The 23,795-nt window shown below is 40.0% G+C and overlaps 1 protein-coding gene across 6 annotated transcripts in view; it reads right to left on the bottom strand.

The window, feature by feature from the left end:
• The window catches only part of DICER1 (dicer 1, ribonuclease III), a 69,049-nt gene that overhangs the window by 18,910 nt on the left and 26,344 nt on the right, over nucleotides 1-23,795 (bottom strand). For 2 of the 6 annotated variants that reach the window (XM_021679827.2, XM_021679828.2), the window contains 13 exons: nucleotides 22,005-22,192; nucleotides 21,223-21,385; nucleotides 20,078-20,208; nucleotides 18,965-19,099; nucleotides 18,368-18,528; nucleotides 16,402-16,570; nucleotides 14,735-15,207; nucleotides 8,245-8,377; nucleotides 6,572-6,814; nucleotides 5,868-6,022; nucleotides 3,138-3,270; nucleotides 2,321-2,396; nucleotides 1,366-1,505 (listed from right to left, as the gene is read on the bottom strand). In XM_021679827.2, coding sequence (XP_021535502.1) covers nucleotides 1,366-1,505; nucleotides 2,321-2,396; nucleotides 3,138-3,270; nucleotides 5,868-6,022; nucleotides 6,572-6,814; nucleotides 8,245-8,377; nucleotides 14,735-15,207; nucleotides 16,402-16,570; nucleotides 18,368-18,528; nucleotides 18,965-19,099; nucleotides 20,078-20,208; nucleotides 21,223-21,385; nucleotides 22,005-22,148 — 2,256 coding nt within the window. In that variant the 5' untranslated portion in view covers nucleotides 22,149-22,192. Of the gene's footprint in view, nucleotides 1-1,355; nucleotides 1,506-2,320; nucleotides 2,397-3,137; nucleotides 3,271-5,867; nucleotides 6,023-6,571; nucleotides 6,815-8,244; nucleotides 8,378-14,734; nucleotides 15,208-16,401; nucleotides 16,571-18,367; nucleotides 18,529-18,964; nucleotides 19,100-20,077; nucleotides 20,209-21,222; nucleotides 21,386-22,004; nucleotides 22,193-23,795 lie in introns of those variants that run through there. The other 4 variants (XM_044918342.1, XM_044918340.1, XM_044918341.1 and 1 more) reach the window with 4 other exon arrangements.

Raw genomic sequence — 23,795 nt, 5'->3', positions numbered from 1 at the left:
TCTCCAGTTATTACAATGAGAATATCTTTCTTGTATCATTTTTAATGGCTAATTATATATGAAACCTAATTTAATAAATCTGAGATTGTTTCTAAACTTTCAATATTCATACAACCCTACGCAGGAGAGTTGTGCAATTTCTGAGGCTCAGGGACATTAATGATTCCATCTGCAGTTAAAAGGCATAGAGATGCCGGCTCGGAGATGGTTACAGTGATAGAATATCAGATAATCCAGAATGTACTTGTTAATTAAAACACTTATTACTAATGACAATGTCTGCCATATGAAATGAGTCCAGTGGTCTTTGGGGTTAATGTTAGAGTAGGAAGGCTGGGAAACAAGCATTTCAGGGAATGGGTCACATTCATAATTTTTAAACAAACAACATGATTCTGAATCTTGAAAATGCTCAAGGGAAACTTAGTGAAAATTTTTTAAAAGTAACAACTCAATGCAACTGCAAAAATGAAACAAAGAACCACACTTTTAGGCTAAGATGAAAATACACAGCAAAATTTTTGCTTTTGTTTGTGATTCTTATAGGGGACAAACATTAACATAATTTTTTTTAAGATTTTATTTATTTATTTGACAGAGACACAGCGAGAGAGGGAACACAAGCAGGGGGAGTGGGAGAGGGAGGAGCAGGCTTCCCACCGAGCAGGGAGCCCGACGTGGGGCTCGATCCCAAGACCCCGGGATCATGACCTGAGCCGAAGGCAGACGTTTAACGACTGAGCCACCCAGGTGCCCCATTAGCAAATATTTTTAAAACAAGTTCTTCCACCCAGTATGGCTTTAATTAGAAGTCCGACTCAGGGGCGTCATAGTGCATGAACCCCACCAGGATGCCATACACGGAGCCAGACACAGCATGCTGACAGGACTGGTTCTGGCCGCCCGCAGGCCATGGCCTACCTCCTGACAAATCCTTGCTGTCACCATCCTCACACCATGTGGAGCGAGCACTCTCTCATTTGCCTATTTTATCGTGCAAATCCTCTTTTGTCTTAGCCCCAAACATTAGGAAAGCAAAAATCTTACCACTATAAGTGAATGAAACAAGAAATATCTCTTTAAAAGAAATAGACTCATTCTGGACAGAAATCTGACAAATGAGTCCATACTCCTTTTGAGAAGAAAAACGAAAGCAATGTCCTAAGTGGGAAAGTGCACACAGTGCACGTGGGAAGGAGGGGCTGGCTGATCTGAGAGAAGCTGTCATGGGAGGAAGTGAGCGGAGATCCCAAGTGGGCCAAATTACACGGTCTGGGAAGGCAAGCAGAGGAATGTCGATTTGATGTGGCTGGAAATAAAAAGTCAGAAAGGCCAGATTTGTATTTGGTTCTAACCAATACTAACTGCTTTTGGGTAGCACTGTCTTCGTTTTGTGGAACCTGGTCTTCCAGGAACACTGGTCTCCTCTTCATCATGTAAATCAAGCTCCTCTTCATATTTAACAGTCTCTTTCCCAACTGGCATCAAATGGTCATCCAGTTCACCTAAGAAATGTAAAGACAATTAACACAAACAATCTGGATGTTGCCTCTCTAATCACTAGAGTATCCAGAGCAGCAGTATGTTAGAAAGCAAGTGGAAGGGTAATGAAACTAAAGCATCTGTACTTTTCGTATCACAAGCTGATCAGAAGTGATGCGTCAGGCGGTCTACTTTGGTGTTCATATACTCAGTGAGCAGGGCCACAAATTCTGTTCTAAGATGTAAACATCACATCTACACAAGGCACAGCACAGGGAACGGAGTGCAGGGTACCGGGCCAACACTGTAAGCCGACAGAGGGCGGCTGCACATGAGCAGAGCATCATGTACAGATTCATGCAATCTCTCCGTGGGACACTGAAGCCAATGTACAATGTGTATCAACTCTACTCCAATAAAAAAAGTTTCTTCAATAACATTGAAACAGAAAAACAGCACATAGCCACTGTTTTACAAAGTCTATGGAAAATAAAGACTTCCCCCCTTTTTTTTTAATGGACGAATCTGTAAACTAATTTGAGAGACTGACCCATTGAAACACAAGTGTCCATGATTCAGCAGTGACAAGAAGACCTCTCTGTAATGACAAGGGGTCAGTGAGGGGAGTAAATGCAGCACAGCTGCTTGCAGTGAGCTGGTCCGTGTCTCAGGACCCTCAGGTGACATCAGATCTCCATCCAGTCTTCACTACCGTACAGTGAGAGCAGCAAGTTCAACGCCACAAAATCCTCAGACACCTAGCAAGTCCTTGATACACTTCTGTTTGACAATGTCTCAACTTTATTCTTATTTGTGTGTGCTTTTCAAACACTCTTACCAATTTTGTGCAGTTTTTCACAGCAAATGAGAGCTACAACTCTTTCGGCCAATCGGATACAGCTCATTGGTGGACCCTGAAAGTAACAAAAAACATTTCCACTGTACATGCACGTAGCTATCCTTAACACATAAAACTTCTATGAAAGCAGTATCTTTAAAGCCGAACTTTATGAAAGCAAAGTGGTTTATTTTGAAAAATGCCAGCAAGTTTGTCAAAAGCCTCATCTCCACAGTTTAAATAGCCATTTTTAAAAGTCCTGCCCAGTAAAACCTAGATAAGTTATAACGAAGATTTGACAATTTTAATGTATACAAATTTCAGTAAGATTTTAATGTAGCTTATTTTCACTAATCTACAAATAAGGAAAAAACAAAGATACATCAAAACGTGGCTGTAACATACACGTTAACAGCACTGACAAATTTTCATGTGCAAGAGAAATTAGTCATCTCGGAATATCTGGAAATCAGTACTGGGACCAAGGACGGCAGTTACGCAAAGGCAGATTTTCGAGTGAACAACAAAACAGCTAGAGAAGCCCAAATATATTTAATAAATTCTGTCCCTATAAGTGTCTAAGCCACAGCTGAATGTTGGTATTAGTAAGATCCTAGAGGGAACTTCAGGTTATCTACTCATACAGTCTACTGAAGGTCTGAACATGTAGGTGACCACAAAAGAGATTTGTAAACCTATGCTTAAGAACAGATTTAAAGCTAAATTTTCCTATAACTTGCGCTGGCGTAGAGAAGCTGAAAAACAATCCATTAATGACATACTTTAAAAGCACAATCATTTCTTTTTCTAAACTTACAACAATGGAGGCTCGGAGAGGTGAGTTAATTGGCAGATAAAGAGTTGAATAAAATGTACCATCAGGCAACTCTCGGGTTCTACATTTAGGAGCTAGATGAGTAAACGGATCGCTTGGTAATCTAGCACAGTATCTGTGAAGAAAAAGAAATTCTGATGCTAAATCTATACCTGAGAAATGGAGGAAAAAATCTGTATTGATATTCACAGCCTCAAGTTTAATTTTTCATGTCCCTCTCCCCTCTACTGGATTGGTATTTGTATGTGAAGTTTGAGCTTCACCACTTCGAAAACTTTCAATAAGATGGAACAGTGTTGGTCCAACAGAATCTTCTGCAATGATGTTCTGTGTCTACACTGTCCAGTGGGGCAGCCACTGAGCACCTGAAATGTGGTGAGGCAGCTAGGAAACTAATTTTTAAATTTTATTTAATTTTAATTAAAATTAAAACTTGAATTTAAATAGATAATGTATGTCCAATGCAATTGTAGAATGCAGAAAATACTGTTCAGAATCCATTAAGAGAACATGCCACCAGTGTTTGTTCCTTAATATCGTACATGCACCCACAAACTCTCAGGGCCTGTGCAAGGGAGGCATCAGAAGAGGCTGGAAGGACAGCCCAGTATTGACACAACGGAAGGCGTCAGAACAAGAAGACCACCCCTGCTGCCCACCACACCCCCACAGCAGCAGCAGGAGAGTGTTACAGGGCAGGAAGCTAGCTTCAGGGGCGCTGAGACTGAGCGAGGAGGGCGCTGGGACAGGAAGGTAATCGGTAGAGGCAGAACGCACCCAAGGAAGGCACTGGAATGAGTGGACACCCTGTAAGGTCACGACCTGTGCAGTAAGGGCACCCAAACACAGTGGCAGCCCTGCAGAGTGCGAGACTGGCTACATTCAGGGAGACTGGACGTAAACGTAACAATTCTGAGGACAATGGAGTCCTATCTCTCACTACTGAAGAAGCCAGAAATAAAGATGGAAGAGAGGAAAGCTAGAATGAACCCTGTGGTGTGACAGTAAAAGGAGGAAACAACACAGAGACACAGAAATAAATACATGTGTACGTGAATACGCACACACACACATAAATGTAGCTTCTAGTTCTGTCTAAGGAGTCTGGCAGTGGCAATACTCCAGGGGCAATGAGCACACCCAGTGCTTAGCACCCAGATTTTGGTTTCTAAACACCAGGCATTTGCCACTAAAAGAAACCAGAACCTTTTGGAGAAATAGCCAATATCTAGGCAGAGGCAGGGAAAATAGAAGTTGAGGCTAGAAATCTTAGTATGCCATAAAATAGGGAAGTGATCAAAGAATAATGGTGACATAAAAAGACTGGCTTGAAGGGGCTCCCACTGGCCAAATCTAAGATAATTTTAACATCAAAATGAGTAATAAATGACAGTAACCAGACTGTAACCCATTGAATAAAACAGAACTCCATCAGTTCATATTAGATAAAAAATAATAATAAAGGGAATAAGTAAGTGGAGAAAAGAGAAAGCTCTTCGTTCCAGTAGAATGCCAACAAATAGAAAGAATAATGGAATCAGAAGACCACCATTTTGGAGACACCACAGCAATAATCAATTCAGGCAAGAAATACCAATGGATACTTAAACCAATGGGTGACACTGGGAAGAGGAGTAAATTTTACACTGTCTCAAACTGTTTCCCCATGAAATATGCACTCATTATAAATGGAGAAAAGGCAACTTTACAGCAGAGAAAGCTGGCAGACCTTTCGTAAGTGATCAGAGCCACCACCACAAGGAAGAGCACCAATCAACATCGAGTGCACCCAGAAGGACAGGATGAGAAGAACACAGCATCACTTCTGGGATGTGCAGGCCCCAATGCATAACCCGGGGCTAATTATCAGAAAATATCAGATAAAACCAAACTGTGAGACAGACTACAAAATGATTGGCCTATAATCTTCAAAAGTTGCAAGGTCATTCAGGTCAGAGAACGACAAGAATGATTCCAGGTTGAAGGAGACTAGAGAGATGAGAAAAACTCACACAACCCTTGATCCTGGCTTGGATCCTTTCACTACAAAGAAACATTCTCGTGAAAGCTGAATGGGTCTCTCTGGGTGAGGAGGGGTAAATGGGAGTTCTCTGCAGTATTCCTGCAACATTTTAAAGTTTGAAATTGTTTCAAAATAAAAAGTTAAAAAAAAAAATCTTATGTGAGTTGCTCCTTTATTTTGCCTCTACACGGAAATTTATCCTGACACATCATCTAGGTATGTATCTGCTTTTCTTAGTTATTAGAAATGTTATTACCAATTCAGGACAAAGTAAATTAGGACATAATTAAAAATGTGAGTTAATTTATCATAATCTTGTATCATAGCTAATGAAAAATTCAACATCCCTCAACATTCATGGCACAAAACAACAGATTTCAGAATAAAAAAAAAAATTAGTGAGCACTATAAAATTAAGTAAAATCTAATCAAAATAAGCATGCCTTAAGTCAGCCTTGCCAACAAAAACTAAACATTTATTACTGCACAATACTGATTTTGCCTTCTGATCACAAAGACGAATGAATGGAAAAAAGCAACTTCTCTTCTTTCTCTCATCAAAATAGTATAAGCCATAAACAGAAAGACTGGTGAATATTTGCAAAAGGTAAACACTACAATACTCACAGGTTTAAACTTAAATCTTGCAATACTCCTACGGTTTCCATGCAAGTGATTTCATATCATACCTATTGATGTGTCCAATGGCCGTGTTGATTGTGACTCGTGGACCACCATCATCGGGCCTCAACACATATGGTGGGAACACATCGTCATCATCCACAACAGGTTCAATGTCAGTCTCACCAGTGTCAACTGACTTGGAACACTTGTTTCTCAAGATCTGAACATTGTAGGAACAGATTTTATGATGAGAGTATTTTCTTTGCATATGTCAGGAGTCTGCCCCTGTACCTACAGAAAAAGCTCTCCTGACACAAAACAGCTCTCCTAAACACACTTCAATATTCCAAGTCACCTGATGCAGAAACTGCCTCCCAAAGCAGTGCCCCCAGCTCCAATCATGTGGAGACACTAGCTATATGCACACAGGTTTGCACGGTACCATACCCACACACACACACACACGCACACACACACAGGGGCTATATCGTCACCCTCCCATCGCTCCACAACTCTGTCACTCAACTATGACTACACTGTCCACATTAACAGGACACTTTCCAGGGTTCTCCCCCCATAACACATATGACCATTTTCACTGCGAGCTTTCAAACACTTTGCAAAATACTGCAGCTCTATAATTACTTGACTTTCTTATAATGTACATACTGCACACCCCTGCTGAGACTATTTAGATAAAGCTGTTTTTATCTATTTCTCTGCACATAAAAAGTAACTTAGAGATAGCATATTGATTTTTGGATCTTACCTTTTCAATAGCTTTGTAGGTTTTAAGGTCTTCTTCAAAACTTTTTATTTTGTCTGTATCTGCTAACATTATATAATTAGAGATCGGTGCCCTTGCTCTTCCCTTAGATTGAACATAGGATCGATACTCTGTGGGCAAATCAAATCGAACCACCAAGTTGCATTTTGGTATATCAACACCTTCTTCCACAATACTTGTTGCAATGAGGAGATTGGTCTCATGTGCTCGAAATTTCCTAAGGACCTGAAAAAAGTCCACCACGAAAAGCAATTCTAAGAAATTTCCAAAGGAACAGCGGAGTACCAATAAGTGATGACTGTCATTTTTTTTTTAAGATTTATTTTTCAGAGAGCGAGCGAGCACAAGCAGGGAGAGCTACAGGCAGAGGGAGAAGCAGGCCCCCCGCTGAGCAGGGAGCCCGATGCGGGGCTCGATCCCAGGACCCTGGGATCATGACCTGAGGCAAAGGCAGATGCTTAACCGGCTGAGCCACACAGGCGTCCCACAACTGTCATTTCCGACACACACTCTGGGTACACTAAAGCTTTTGGTCCAGGCTAAAGATGACGACAACACCACACAAAACTCAAGATGCATGAACACATGGACAAAGAGACTCTGACTTAATGACAATTCTCAACTGAATAGGACTTGAAAAATCAAAGTGACTTTCTACCATACAGAAGTATGTACAAATCACAGAAAGCCTTTGGATTGAAGAGGCTGGCTTCTTCAATGGCCACAAAAGAATCTAACCAACAAAGTGACCGAATGAATCCACTTCTGGAACCCTGTTGATACTCTGACTCCCCGTGGTAGTGTCTTATGTCTGGGAGACTGTGCCAACAGCCCTCCAAAGACGTCAAAACTCACTAAAATCCCTAAAATGCTTGGAACTCAAAAATTATAAGTAAGGCATTACTTATTTTCTGGCATCCTGGGACATTTTCAACTTAAGGACTCAGAACTACTGATTAAAAAATAAAGTGAAAATTTTTTTCATATTAAATTTAAAATAACATCATTTCTCAATCCAGGATAAGTAAAGTAAGCTGGCTTTTAAACAGATCTATCACACCGGCTGGCTATTGGACTCCCCAAACTTGGAATATTATCAAAAAGCTATGACATAGAAAATGAACTTCAGTGTGAATTATTCTACCTTTAAATTAAATAACAAACTTCAAATAAAAAGTTTTTGTTTGCCAGCCAGAACACTATATTAGGTTTCACATATTTACAATGCTGTCTCCTATATTAAAATCTTAAAATGCATGAAAAAAATTAAGCCAGAACCTTTAACGTATTCAACCAAGGCAGGACTTTAAATGGAAAACAAAACACTTTCTAGGAAAAAAATTCATTTTGTTGCTCAGTCACATGGAGTCAACAGGAGTTATGGTTACACATGCTTTGTTTTTCTATGAAATGCCATCAGTCCAATAAAGGAAAATGAAATGGTTGACGGCAATTAAGTGAAAATTGATTTACCAGACAGCTATTCTAATTCTGAACATATGAATCACTATACAGCTACTTCACAGGAGACAGCTAGTCTATCTATGAGCAAATATTCTATAAACACCAAGCAACTATGAAGAAAGGGAGTTCCTATGAGCAGAGTTTATATATATTTTGAAAACTGTTATTGTACAATTATTTCAATTTGTTACCTCTTCCTGTTTTCTGAATTCTGCTTCCATCTGTTTGTTACGAGGCTGATTCTTTCCAATGCCATGTCCAGTTATAAAATTGCTGCTGATGTAAGCCAGCTCTGGATCTTGTTTGCCAGCTTCCTTTATCAATCTAAGAAAATTATATACATTTGGAAGTTAAGCATTGCTGAGGGAAAAAAATTTATAAACTTTTGTTTGTAAGGTCTCCCTGAAAATGGAAATACACGTATGTTTTGCCAACATACCTAACAAAATGGTCTCGGTGATTTTTTTCAACCAGCTTCAACAGAAATCACTGCCACTCTTCCCTGTGTAGATCTGTGGACCAAACCCTTATAATACCAGATACAGGGCTGATTTATACTGACGAACAAAATGGTCACGGTACTTCAAACTTTCTAATTTGGCCGTGATGATTTACTAGAAACGTGGCCTGGTAGGGGACAGAACTAGGCAGAGAGAAACATGGAATCCTCATATACCTTGGCTTCAGGCCAGGACCTATAATGAAAAAGCCACACACCTCTGAAAGCTCAATGCACTTCTCCACACGCACACACAACTTGTGGCGGCCATCACCGCCCTTGTCTCCATGGCCAAGTTTATACAGAGTGCCAACACCCGGGGCCAAAGGGCGATTCTACAGCAAGGGAAACCTCATTCTCCTGCTACATGGACAAAGAGAGCTCCCGCTGTGTGTGGAAACTAGCATGGTTATTTCTTTTAGTCTTACCCTAATACCCTTTTTATCACTGGAAGCGGCGCTCCAGGGCAAGAAATGCCTATCCACTGGGGAGCGCCTCCATTCCCAACACTTTCCTGCCCCCAGGGCGCCGACCACCGTTCTTTACCACAGGGCAGCGCCAGAGTCCCCATCCCATCCCGTCATGAAAGAGAGAGGCTTCCCGGCTCGTCCCTCTTCCTGCCTGTTCCTCTGTATTAATCCAGAATGCGAGTAACCTAAAGCTGGCCTTCTAGCTAAGAAATGGAAAAGAGCTACAGGATGGGATCACATTACACGGGGACAGAAGGTTAACAGTTAGTGCTGCCATTACAGCTATTTTGGAAATATCCACATTCAAAAACTCAGCACACAGGATAAATGGTTCCACACCTGACATAAGTGATTCCAGATGGTTCTTCTGAAGTCATACACATAGTATAAATTCCTAATAGAAAATTGCATTTTTAAGTCAAACCACTCTTTTTGTTTTGTTTTTTTTAAATACATGAAACGGACTAATATCAAAGAGCTGGAAGAAACCTTGAGTGGCCATCTAGAATATCTTCCTGCCTCCAAATCAGCCAAACACTTGCATGTCTAGGTTAGTTTAAGAGTCTGTTCTACATTCAAATACTTAAAATGTTCAGAATCAGGAACTTCCTTAATATGTTCCAAGCTCTGTTTAGTTATTATAATAAACTTATGATGTCAGTAGCAGAAAGCAATGTTACCTGCGAACAAATCGCATGCCCCAAAGTCTAAATTATGAAATCAATTATCTTAGAAATATGTACTTAACAAATGTTAGTTTATGTAAATAAGCATCAATGTGCATGTAACAGAGGCTAGAAAAAATGCATTTCATGGCAGGCATTAGGCAAATTAATTAATTTAATTAGGCAAAGAATGTATTTTACTTTGACAAAATGATCAGTCTAGCAGATTTCAATTAACTAAGAAGCAGAAGCACTAAGAGTAAATGCATTTCTCCTTAATGAAACTCGCATCAATACTGCAGAGAACAGAAGAGACAATATGTACATTAACAAACCAAATCTCTTGTAAGCAGTAATTAAATGCTATATACCCATGCTGATGATGTTTAGAGAGGAAAATGTCTCTTTCCGATAAATTAAGGGATGTCTGACCACATTCCTCAGACAAAACTATAGGCTTCCAGAGAAACAACAAAGTCTACAGTGGTCAGGGAGCTTACAAGTGAGTAACACAAACTGCTTATAGATTTCACGGTGCCATGAACCGATAAGACAAAGTCTTACTTGTTTCTTTTGATTTTTACACTGAGTTTATATGGGCGGCTCCACAAGCAAGCGATTCGACAAACCCAGCTGATCTCTTGTGCACAGGGCTTCTGAAACTATCAGCAGCTAAGAACCAGTTATTTTTTTTTCTAATTTCAAATCCATCAGAGACCAGCATTTTTGTAAAATTCCGTGAAAATTGACGAAGAAAATGAAACTTAAAAGCATTCAAATTCAAGAGCCAATTGTATTATATTCAGGAGACATAACTTGCTGTCAAAACTAAGAGCTTCTAGATGTTCACCCTCCATCTCTGTACCTAACTCGCTCAGCTGGTGACAGCATACAGATCACATGGTGTGTGCACAACATGCTGCCCCCCCCCCCCCCCCAATTACACGGGAAACAGCATGGCCAGAAATGGCAAATATGGATGCTGAACTGGTAGATGTATCCTAGGGAACTGGGATTTGACTACAAGTGCTAATTTATGCAGACAACCGTAAAGGGAAAAAAATTCAAAGAAACAAACACATCATTTGAAATGTCTGCCAAGTACTAAAGCACGTTATCAACAACAGCTTTTAATAGTATCCTTACTCCTTATATTTCCTTATCAATGTGAGAAAATCCAATGTAATTCCTCTGGGATCTTACCAAAAAAACTATGACTGATAGGTCCAGTACACGGATCCTATATGCCCCAAATGTGTGCATAAAGCCCATAAGAAAATAGCACCTACTGTATCAGGTGATAAAACAGCCATTTTTATATATGTTGTAAAGAGACAGAGAGACTATTACTATTTTACAAATGAAGATCCTGAGAGAGAAAAATTTCTCTTTATTTAAAGCTTTAAAAGTTAAAAAAAACTTTCACAAAATATACATCTAGAAAAGTGGGTAGAAATGAAAGGAACCAGGGCTCTATAGAGAAATGGCTGATTCTACAGCTGGAGTAGCAAAAATACAAGAGCCTGGAGCATCTTGTAGGGCTAGAAAGTCAGGAAGTGCTAAAAAAAAAAAAAAAAAAAGTCCAGGATGAGGGCCTGTCCAAGGGACACAGGCACTAAACTCAAAGAGCACCCCCACCCTCCCCGTGGCCCAGAGTGGAACATTTTGAACAACAAAATAAACCACCTACTATCAGATTATAACCCAAAGTGCAACATAAACAAACATGAGCCCACAGTGACAAAAGAACGTAAGTCAATAAATATTAATAAATAGGATCAAAGAGGTAAGTTGTCCTTACAGAAGAATTCCAATAATAAACATAAATACGCTCCTCTCCAGGAATGGAGTTCAAGCCCTCCTTTCCAGGATGAGCTCAACTTGGTGACCTGCTTCCAGAGAAGAAAGTGAGGAATAAAACAATTAACAACGGTCAGAGTGGAGAAGCCTGGCAACACTATCATAACCACGTGATGAAGTTTCCCATCACCAGTGATGGCTCATGTCCACACCGTAAGTCTCCCTGATACAATGTGATGAGAAGGGCACTTCATCTCTGCAGTGTTCTTACAAATCCTAAAACCCTATTTTAATCCTGAGAAAAACATCAGACAAATTCAAATTGAGAGCCATTCTACAAAATACTTGACCAGTACTCCCCAAGACTGTCAAGGTCATCAAAATCAAGGAAAAACAAAATACAAAAGACCAGAGGAGATTAGGGACACGCAACAACCAGATGCAATATGGTACCCTGGATTAAGAAGACAACATTAATGGGGAAACTGGTAAATGAAAATAAAGTCTGAAGTTTGGTTAACAGTAACGCACTAAAGCTGGTCTCCAGGTTGTGACGAAGGTACACAGTAATGTGTGATGTTAACAACAGGTGGGGGAAACCCAGTGAGGGGGACAGGGGAGCTCTGTACGCTCTTTGCAACTTTTCTGTAAACAAAGTTAGGAGGGAAATAGAGGGGGAGGGGTAGACGGAGGCCATGAACCCAGGCTCGTCACATGCCAGTGTCACACAAGACTAGTCAATCACACAGTGAAAAGAGCACCAGACGTGGGAGACCGGAAGCCCATTTTTGCCTCTTGGTATCTGTGTGATTTGGGGAGGGTCACAAACTGAGTCTTGGCTTCCTCATCTGAAATATAGTAAAAACATCTACCTTCCTCCCTCATGGAGTGTTGTAAAACTTAAAAACACATCTAAAAGTAAGTTATAAACCATAAAGCCCTATATACATAAGGCAAAAAGGAAAACTATAAACATAAGACTGTACACGTAGCTACATTGTCTACAGAAGTAGCTATGATTTATTTTTTTAATTAGGAGAGGACAAAACTGCCCATGTATCACAATAACTTAAGACTCCCGTGAAACTGTTCACTGAGGGTTTTTCCTCCTATTAAATTGATGGAAGGAAAGAATCTAGATTTCAGGAAGTTTTTCTAAGCTTATTAAAAAGCTTACTGGAACAAGACCTCTATTGTATATTTAATTAGCTGCCCATAAAGTCAACCCTCAAACCGCTCTTGATTCATCATCCAACACTAAATTCCAGCCCCATTTTATGAAAGTTGATCACAATTAATCTGATCCTCAAAGTCAAAAGGAAGTAACTGATTGATTTTTGATAAACCTTTTCAGGCTAATATTCCTGCCATGAAAACTGGCACATCTCTACACTTAAGAATGCATGTAGAGAAGAGGGAAAAGAAGAAAATATGCCACTTCTTCTTTCTAAGCGCCATAAAATGTATTTAATTCTTAAACCATCCTGTACGGGGGGCAGGGAGCATGTCTATAACAAGGCTTGGAACTGTAATTAAACTTCTCTGACCCCTGAAATGCCTTTTCCCCCATTCTAAGAAATAATCCTGATGGTCAGGCTCTCCCTGGTCTGTCTCCTGGCCGTCTTCCACATGGATTTTTAGCGTTCTCTGACACCCAGGGGCATTATGACTGCAGAAGGAACTGGAAACTAGGAGGCAGGATATCAGGATTCTAGAATTGTCTCTGCCACTGCCTGGCAATTTAACTCAGAGCAAATCACTTTTCCTCCTGAGGCCCTTTCCCCTTTTTTTTTTATAAAAATAAGTGGACTGGATTAGATAGTCAATGAGTCCCTTTCCAACCTTAAACTTCTGATTCCAATGTAATTCACTACCTAAAGTTATTTTGCTTTGTATTCATCATAGAGATCAGGCCCAATGACTATGAAAATTACCAGACTAAAAACTGCCAGATGACTACCCCAGAGTCCAATTTCTCATTACTCCAGTCAGTTTTCAAAGCCCCAAACAGTCAGAAGCAGTTTAGGAAAAGAGAAAAAAAAAAAATCCCAAATTACCACAGGAACCAAAGCTGAATTTCTCCTCAGAGATCACTACTTGCACAACTGGCTCTCAGAGATTAACTCTGGTCAATTAATGGGTCTCCTAGAGAAACAGATCATTGTCTGAAGTACAAACTAAGGACCCTTTCTGGCCCCAACATACTACAGCATCTATACACACACGAAAAGAACCATACACTCCATGACCATTTGACACAAATCTGCAGGACAGCTCCTTGGCAGGGTCTATGTTCAGGAAAAATCAACTTCCACTAAAGAAGCGGGTGGACGTGGAAATCCACAGCCTAACTTTGGATGATGCACTGTCATCTTTTGCCAATATCCTCTGATTTCTTCTCTAACATTCTTATTTTCTTCTGATTCCAAAAATTTTAATATATAGTATATGAACCAATCCAAATTGCAAATCCAATTGTTCTGAACTTTTTCCATTTTGAACTTGCAGACATGAATCAATATTGGTTAAGATAAAAAAGTTAACACCACCACCAACAAAAAGACAGCCACAATAATTCCTAGATAATATTTATCCTAAGATTACCTGAAGGAGAAAGCTTGGTGTGAAATGCTCAACACAATGCCTAACACATAGTCACAGATGAACCGTATCTGAACTGACTCTAATAACTAAATGCAAAACAAAACAAAAAATGTTTTACCTTAATGTAACTTCATCTTTCTACACTTACTCTCTATTTTAAAGATTTTTTTTATTTATTCGAGACACAGAGATAGAGAGAGAGAGAGAGAGAACACGAGCAGGGGAAGAAGCAGAGGAAGGGGGAGAAGCAGGCCCCCCCGCTGAGCAGGGAGCCTGACGCGGGGCTCGATCCCAGGACCCTGGGATCATGACCTGAGCCGAAGGCAGACGCGTAACCATCTGAGCCACCCAGGCACTCCCTTACTCTCTATTTTAAATGGATTAGAACAGGTTTGCATCCTCCAAGAAAAAAAAATCCCAGGTCCTGTCAAATCTAGCCTTTCAGGAAAGCTACAGTCATACAAACGTCCTCCCTGAAGATTCCAGCACAACATTACACATGAGGTACGATGGTGCCAAATAGAGAACACTCACCTAAGCCTTCTGCCAGGTTCAAAGCTATTGTTACAGCACAGCACTTCACAAAACCAAAATTGCCCCCTCCACTATGGGAAAGGATGCTGGTTAATCTTAAGAGATTTACCTGTTTAAGACAACGGCCGTGTATCTTCTTTCCACAAAAATGATTCCACATAAAATATTGGTAAATGGAGAAGGAAAATTTGTCTCCGGCTTCTCTTTTTCTTCAATTTCTTCATCCTCATCATCATCCTCAGAATCACTCCAAGACACATAATTATCCTGATTCCTATTATTATACCACTCAACACTTTCAAACTGCTGCCGCTCATACGGCTTATATTTGCGTAAAATTTCAAGCAGTTTTATTACTTTAGGAGTTACAAATTTCAGGTCAAGTGAGGCAGGAGAGAAGTGCTCTTCACATAGTGCATGTATTTTCCTCAGGAAGGTGTCTGTAAACAATAGAAATTTCCTGTGCAGCTCCTCTTGTTCATGTTTGATGTATTTCTGCAGTTCTCTTACCATCATTCCAGCTACCTTATCTGCACACCAGGGGCCCAGAACCACCAATACCGCACGACAGTCTGACAGGATCTACAAAAAAACGTGAAGAGCCAAATGCTAAACAGTAATCATGTAGCCTTTTCATATGAGGCTTAACTAGGATTTAAGTTGTCTTCAATCTGCCCCTTCAAAATAAATTTTCCCGGCTAATTCAAACACTGAGGTCAATTCCTCAAGCTTGGGGGGCGGGGGGAAGAATGGCCAGTGGTCTTTTCAATCTCTACTTTTTCATATATACATGCCCAGAACCATCCTTTTGTTTTCCCCAGAAAAAATAATAGAAAATAAAAGATGCAACTGTATAAGGTTAATAAAATTTAATTTCAAGTCTGTCATTAGTTACAAGTAGAACTGAGTCATTTACTTCCAGGTAAATATGCAAGGAATTATGCAGCAGAGCAATTTTATTTTAGGTATCTAAGAAGAGCAAGTCAACCTTCCCTGCACCTTACACCCAGAGCGCCACATCTTACAACTCCAGCTCCGAGCAGAATGTAAACCCACAACGAGGCTGTAACCGAGGAACTGTCAGCTCCGCAGGCAGGTGAAAGACAAACTGGGTGGAACAGAGACTTAATAAGAAATCAAGGATTGGAAAGAGTCTAGGCATTGCTGCTCCAGAGCAAATCAGCAGGAGAGAAACTGAGACTCAGATTCAACACTGTTGTTCACAAATGGCTGCAAAGTCCTAGGACGATGGGTCTCAAATTTTAATGCATCGAGATAACTGGAGTACTTGTCAAATCTCAGAAAGCTGGACCCCTCCAACAGGCAGGGCTTTAGCAGGCGAAGGATAGGACCCCTAATCTGCTTTTCCACCAAGTTCTAAGGGGAACGCGGACACTGCTGAACTGGAGTGCACACTCTGAGGACCACTGATCTAAGGGATCTCCTCCCAAAGCTGTGCCACTCAGGAACGACGGGCTCAGCTCCAGTTACACACAGGGTATTCGCTCAGTCCGAGGGTTCCAGCAGGGACTAACTCACGACATGAACCCCAACCCATCTCCTTAAATCAGGGAGGTCTAGATTTAATTATCTGTTGGGTAACCGTAAACTCAACCCAACAGGATCTGTCCAATGAAAAATGTCCAAAGAGATAAGAAGATGAGGCCTTAAACTAAAACACACAATAGCCTCATTAGAAACATGTTTTCATTTCGATATTAAAAATAAACAGAAGTCTTTTAATTATGCTTTCTCTACTTACTTGTACACGCTTACCTGTTTAGAAATTAAAGTAGAATCTCTTTCTTTCGAATGCACAGATACATTACAGTCGTTGATAAAGTGAAGTGCGTCCTCTAGCTCCACCAGCAGTCTGCCATAGAGCCCACTTCTGTCCGTGAATGGCCCACAGTCTACCACAATCTCACACGGTTGAGAAGTGTATCTTTAATGGGGGAAACACAAGTTGTCACTGCCACCAGAAACTCACTTCAGCATGCCGATCCATTATGACGTGTCTAATGGGATCACAGGCAGGCTCGCAGTGGTCTTCCGAACGGGGTACTCACTTTTATCTGTGCCTGTGCTCGCTTGGAAGGCTCCAGGAACGACTGCCTAAGGCTGACATTCAGAGAATTTTGTGAATCTTGTCATTACCTTATTATCTCAGGATTTTAGGTTTAGACTTTCAACTTTTGCCTCCTTGGGCATCAAGATACTCAAACAACTCAGTAATGATCACTTCTCAGAAGCAGAACAGGGATGGAGGGGCAGATCCTACACGGAAAGTGTTATCATTAAATCTATCCACTTCCATACTATTTGAAATTTTTCCCATTTGCAAATGTCAGTTTTATTTTAATGTGTTTTTAACGTATCCTTGTAAGGAAAGCTCACCTAACTTTCAACCACTTACGGTATCATCTTTGGATCTCTTACGCCTTTCATAAAATATGACAACTGGAATAGCACATAGTATTCTACAAGCACTAACAATGATTAAGGAAAAGAAATATACTAAAGACATATTTAAATACTACAGTTCTCCTTATACTCAATCAGAATTTATACTTAAACAGAGTCAAACTTAGAGGACTAGGAAGTACCAGATTCAAGAGATCACTTACCAGTTTTACTTAAATGCTCTAATACCTCTACTTCTGAAAACTTCAAGTGTACAAGCCCACCAATCTAATTTGGGGCAGATAAAAGCAGAAGTACAGCCTTTTACTTCCATCTCAGATCGTTTGGGCTCAAGGGAGTCAAAAACAACATGTCCAAAAGGCCCTGAGATTTGTACTTCATATGGCATTTGAATCCTTAAGTTCCATGAATCTGAAACATTACGTTTTCATCTCATTCTACAAGGAGAACTTTCCCCAAGTTCCTACTAAATGGCAGGCACACGGCCATTTTTAATGTGACTGAGCATCAAAGAATCCCTTGAAACCACCGTCAATGCCATTTTCCAGGATCTAGGAGAGTACATGACTCACCTGAAGTTACACAGCTTCCAATTAGTGGAGCCAATACTTCAAAACCCATCTGATTTAACTCCACACCCTGATAAATCAGCTTCTCTAGTTATTATAACTGTTCCAAGAACCAGCACTTGATAATCTTTAGCCCTGCTAAAGACTGTATCTCATAAGGATGTAAGGATACTTTAATATGAATTGAATTATATTTAAAAACCTATTTATTTAGGCTCCTTTCCACCAACTCAAATCAGAAAGTGCGTACGTGTGCACGTTCTACTGAAACAAAATAGCCACCTTCTCAAAAAGAGACAAACCTAGAAAGCATACACGGTTTTCTCAGACACTAACACCCATTTTCAAAACTACGGGCTGTTTCCAATCATTTTAAAACATACTATAAAATATTGAATTCTGTCAATAAGTGAATGCTCTTTCAAACTATCCCACGGGACACTTAGGTTGAACAACCAAGCACACATGGACAGAAAAGAACACAAATTTCCTGTCCGAGTTCCAGGTCCTCGCCAATGTCTGCAAACAGGGGGGCCCGAGCTTCTGCAATCTTCTCTCGGAATGAAGAAACCCCTCCATCTGCTGCTCTGTGTGGAAACAAGGTTAGATCCTCGCCCTCGCGGGCAACTGTCCTGACAGAATTCTCCAACTTGCTTTGTTCCTTGCGGCAGCCATCCGTTCACTTGAGCGGGCGCCGGCCGGGAGAGCCTACGGGAGGGAGGGAAGGCCGCCGAGCCCCCAGCGCCTACCTGTCCAAGACCACCAGGTCGGTTGCAGTTTCAGCATTACTCTTCAGAATTTTCTCCAGTTTCTGGATCTTTTCTTCCAATTCCTCAGGATCACATTTCCCATTTAAAATGGAAGCAGTGAGTCCCAAAATGCGAGGACACGATGGACAATTTTCACAGAGCTAACACAATGAAAGACACGGACAGTAAGGAATTTGTTCTGCACAGCCAGCACAAGAGAGACGCTAACAGGTTGAGAAGACGGACGGATGCTACAAACACGACTTACGGAATTACTGTAGCTTGTTAAAAGGCCTGTTTATCAAAAAGGCACATTTAAATATGCTATGAGAGATTATATAATTAATTTATCAGGTTATATACTTCGTTTATCTGTATCATGTTTAAAATTTTATTCCAGATTTAGATTTACTACAAGTTATTTACGATAGTTCATTATAATAGATTTAAGTGAAAATTAATTTAATATTCCGTTATTCATACACAGAACAAAGTTCCCAAAACTGGTAACTAATATTACTGCCTCTGATATGTGAAAACACTGCTTATTCTCAGTAATCTGACTTAAATTAAGACTGACAAAATCTAAAAATTTACCTTCATAATTTCTCGGTAGGGGTGGTCTAGGATTGCAAGATGACACTCATCAAAGACCAAAAGGTTAATGTCTGACAGTGATAAGTAACCATTTTTCAAAACATTCAAGGCGACATAGCAAGTCATAACGAGAACCTAAAAGAAAACTAGCATCAGTATATAAATGTGCCTTTCACCTGCCTGGATACACTTATACTAAATCAGATAATGGAAACACTATGTTGTGGGTGAGAATTAAGAAATTCATTAGTCAAAATTAAAACAAAAATTTTAAATGTATGGAAGCTTATACTTTGGAACCAAGAAGCAGAATTAGGAAAATATGGAAAGAGATTATGAGAAAAAAAAATCCTTGATAATAGAGACCATGTTTTTATGATAAATCTACTAAATCTACTTCAGGTTTTCAGGTTCCTACAGCCATATTTTGACTGATGAGACCTATCAGTCTAATTAACTGCCAAAATAATTCACACCATGTTTTCCTCTTTTTTCCCATTAAACTGACAAGGTTTTCTGGAAGAAAGCAAAGACTCAACATTCTTTTTTATGGTGTCATCACTCATCAGTGTGTGGACACTGAAGTGTTTTATTGATGAAGACTCAATCCCACAGACAATCCCTCAATCCCACGAGACATACTCGTCACTGCGGACTGCTCCCGGTCGGTGAGGAAGCCCCCTTCAACCACTTGACCCACACACACCCAAGAGCCCCTCCACACATGCGGCTTCCACAGAAATGGGTCAGTTAGAGGAAGTCTCTCAAAGACCCAAAGATCTCAACCAAGAAATGTCTCCAGTTTCAAGACCTTCAACCCAAGCATAAATTTTCTGAAAAGCAGGCTATCTACAAGTTGGAAATAGGTCATCAGAAGTTGTGTTTTTCAAGCAAGTAAATCAGTCATATTCTCTTCTATGAAGTAAGACAGCAACATACATGACTCTTGATCTGGTTTTGGTGTGAGACCTCCAGTGAGAAAGAGGGTGTAAGGGCTCGTTTCTAGGTTGACAAAGTACAGGGAAGTAGAGTTTTCAAGGCTACAGGTGATCTCATGAATGAAGCCAAGGACTTGCAGGGATTTCAAAAGTGAAATTTCTCTACGAGTCTTACCTGGTGCTTAGTAAACTCTTGGTTCCATTTCTCTTTTGTCCAAGATGCATTTACTTCTAGGTCTGAGTATTCCCCAACCTTGAGATCTGAATGAGTTCTGACAGCTGACACTTGTTGAGCAACCTGGTTTGCTGATTACAAATATAATACTCCATGTAAATATGACAAATCTTATCTAGTTGGCTCTCGGACTACTAACGATTAAGACAGCTAAGGAAATCTTTATTATTATATATCATACCTAACCCCCAATTCCTTAGATAGCCAATTTAAAATCCTATTTCTAAAGTTATCCTCCAGAACGCATTTACTAGACTCAAGCCCCTACCCCCTGTCATTCCCTTCAGAGAGCCTTATACCACCTTCCTTTTTTATGGCCGATTTTCCCCAACCTAAGAATATAACGGTATATTATATTCTTGCATAATATAAGGCTAGAATGGTAACTACTCCAGATCCACCCCTCCTGTTTTCTTCAGTAAAATCAGATCGTTTCACCAAGAAGTAAGACAGTTTCATATGTATTTAAAGTACATAAGAACATCACATGCTGAAACAAACTAAGAAAAAAAAGGAGAGCAGTGGCAGGGTTATATTAGTGCCCTAGCAGCTTCGGTCCACATTTTATATTCTTAATATATAATCCCAAACACATAAAAACCAGTATCATAAACTCTTACTGAATATCTAACTTTTAAGAAGCATCTAACTTCCCTTCAATAACTGGCATAGCAAAATCATAAGTCAAAAAGTTACTGATCTCATAATCAAGCACCTTTTGACATACTTTACAAAGCTAAAACATCAAAAACAAAAATAACTGTCATGGCTTAGATTAGATGATGTTCCAAGAAGTCACTCAAGCAAAAAATGCAGAATCAGAATTAAATGCAATTACATTTAAGGAAAAAGCTGAAGTTTAACCCCTGTGGAATAAAACGGCTAACACTTAAAAGAGGCATACTATCAAGTTAAGAGATAAGTCAAAATGATGTTTCTGCTACCAGAATTTCAACAAATACATTGTTTCTCAAACTCTCTACACTTTCAACAATCTAACTTAATGCCCACAGAGAAAATGTGCTTCACCATAAAATCTCATCCAATTTCCTCCACGCAATTTCATAAAATAATTTTTTTATTACCAGAGTTGACCAAGAACACCGTCCTTTTTCCATTTCTGCTGAAGTCTCCCCTGATCTGATAGGACAGCTCTTTAGTGAGTAGTACTGCAATAAACGTCTTCCCTGAGCCAGTGTTTAAACAGACTATGGTATTATGATCCAGAGCTGCTTCAAGCAGTTCAACCTAGAAACACAGTGGGGGAAAAAGATTATACACTTCTTATCTAAGTACAAAGTTGGGAAAATTGGATTTTGTTTTAATTCAGGAAATTTCACTGTTTTCTACAATCTCCCTCTGATAAATCTGCCAAAAAAAGGACTTCCTATATCTGTACATTCATCACAGGCATTAAAATGCCCGTTATCGTACAGCTGTGTTGTGTAAAGATACATGGAATGATATTTATAATTTCTTTAAGAATTATTTTTGCAGGGGACAGAAAACTTCTCAAGAAGAATCTGAATGACTGAGTTTACAGGCCAGTTCATGGTTGTTCAAACCAATCTCAATTCCTACCCAGCTCATGAGGACAGACATACCCAAGTGGGTATTAAGGAGCAGTGAGGTTTTCAGAGGGAAAAAAAAAAAATAATGAACTTCACAAATAAAACTATCAAATCAATTACCCGGCAGATGTTAGAAAAGAAAAGGACTATTAAGAACAAAAGTATCTGGAATGAGAAAATTAATCAGAAGAGGAGAGCCTGAAAAGGTAAATGGGTTTTATATAAGTCGTGTCAACTATATGCTAATTTATTCCATTTTAGTGAAAATGCCCCAGTATTAGTGTTCTCATTAGTACCTGATATTTTCTTGGCGTATAAATGTTATCATGAATTGCTTCTTGTTGCCATGGCAGTCCAAAGAAAGGACCCATTGGTGAGGAGGCAGGGGTCATGAGCTGCAGGCCTGCCATGCTGAGGGGCTGCAAAGCAGGGCTTTTCATTCATCCAGTGCTTCTTTCATTGCATTTTGCTCTAGCACAGCTTACTACAAAAGGGAAAAAGAATACCATTACACCACCATGCAGGGTTAAGAACAAAAGAAAGCACAGAAACAAGAGAAACATAAGAATATCATTCCTATGGACCCTTTCAAACTTTTCCTATAATTGTTTTAGCTTTTTCTTGATCTAAGAGGATCATTTTAAAAAGTCAAGTGTTCTACACTCTCCAACCCAGCAATTCTACACCTAGAAACTTAGCTAAACGAACTAGGCGACTACACAAAGATATAAGTACACGAACACGTATTGCTGCATTATAACTGGAAAGCAAGAAAACGCTTTCAAATGTATTAATAAAAACATGAGCTTATGTAAATGATGGTACAGTTATACAATGGAATACCCTGAACCCTTGAAGAAAACCCGTATCTATATTTAGTGATACTGAACTATGCCTTTTCTGATATACCTTTAAAAGAAAATACGAACACGATGCCTTTTTAAACATATACGTATATACGAAACATGTCAATATGTGCATAAATATATTTCAAACATTCTTTGTCAATTCTTTGATGCCATTATTGATAAACTTATGAGATAATGGACGGAAGGCGTTTAGCAATGTGCGTGCACATAAGAAAGATTCAAATGCCTGCCAACATTTTGTCATTTTATCCATAGCCCATAAACACACAAGGTCTTTTTCTCAGTTGACAACCTATCACAGTGGCACAGCTGACCAACTATTTAAATATGTATCTTTAAAAAAATTACACACATCCTAGATAAATTCAGACAGTGCACCATTCTGTGAGTTTTTCATGGTACGTAAGCACTCTTCTGTGTTTCATGTATGCTTTCCCAAAGATAAATTTGATTCTATGAAATGACAGACTAAACCTGAGTCTTTTTAAAACTCCTAACCTGCAGATAGAGGGTTAGAGTCTTAAACCTCACCACGAAAGTCCATCAGCTTTCTGACTGCCAGCAGAATTGACTTGCCCCGCAAGAAGGTTTTCACCCTCGTACTGCTTCAGAGTGTTCACTGTTAACACTCTATGAAACTGGAAAGAAAGAAGCCCGCTCTTTGTTCCTTGACAAGTGAATCTCCCAACACGTGAAATGTACAACCATGATACAGCACAGTGACTCAAATTGTCCCACCTAATCCAACAAGGAGTCTCAAGTGTAGTCTCTTTGAGGCGCAGGCACGATACCAAGTCCTGGTTTCAGCGATGAGCTCAGCTGACAACAACTCAACATCCAGCTACCAGCAGTGTGACCTCAAGTAAGCGGTAGGGGGCACGGGGCTTCAGGGGCCCAGGACCTCAGCAGGGCAGGTGCCACCGGACCAGACAGCACAACCATTCTCATGATCCTTCTCAGAGGAAGACGACAAGCCAAGGATTCCAGAGTCCACTCTGACAGCTACCAACTCTGTTCTTCATGAGACACAAGTGCTCTTTCTCTACTCAACCAAAGCCCCAACAGCCATCTTCTGACCCCACACTTGGCGTTCACTTTGCCCAACTCCTAGGCCCACTGGTCGCACACCCTCAGGTTCACGACTCAAGCTTTTTACCCTATAGGGCTGCCCAGAACCCAGAGTTAAACCCACTTTTCCTTCCGGAAACTCAGCAGGTC

This window comes from Neomonachus schauinslandi, chromosome 9 (assembly GCF_002201575.2).
Source record: "Neomonachus schauinslandi chromosome 9, ASM220157v2, whole genome shotgun sequence".
Lineage (NCBI taxonomy): Eukaryota > Metazoa > Chordata > Mammalia > Carnivora > Phocidae > Neomonachus > Neomonachus schauinslandi.
This window is presented reverse-complemented; position numbering and strand designations above follow the sequence as displayed.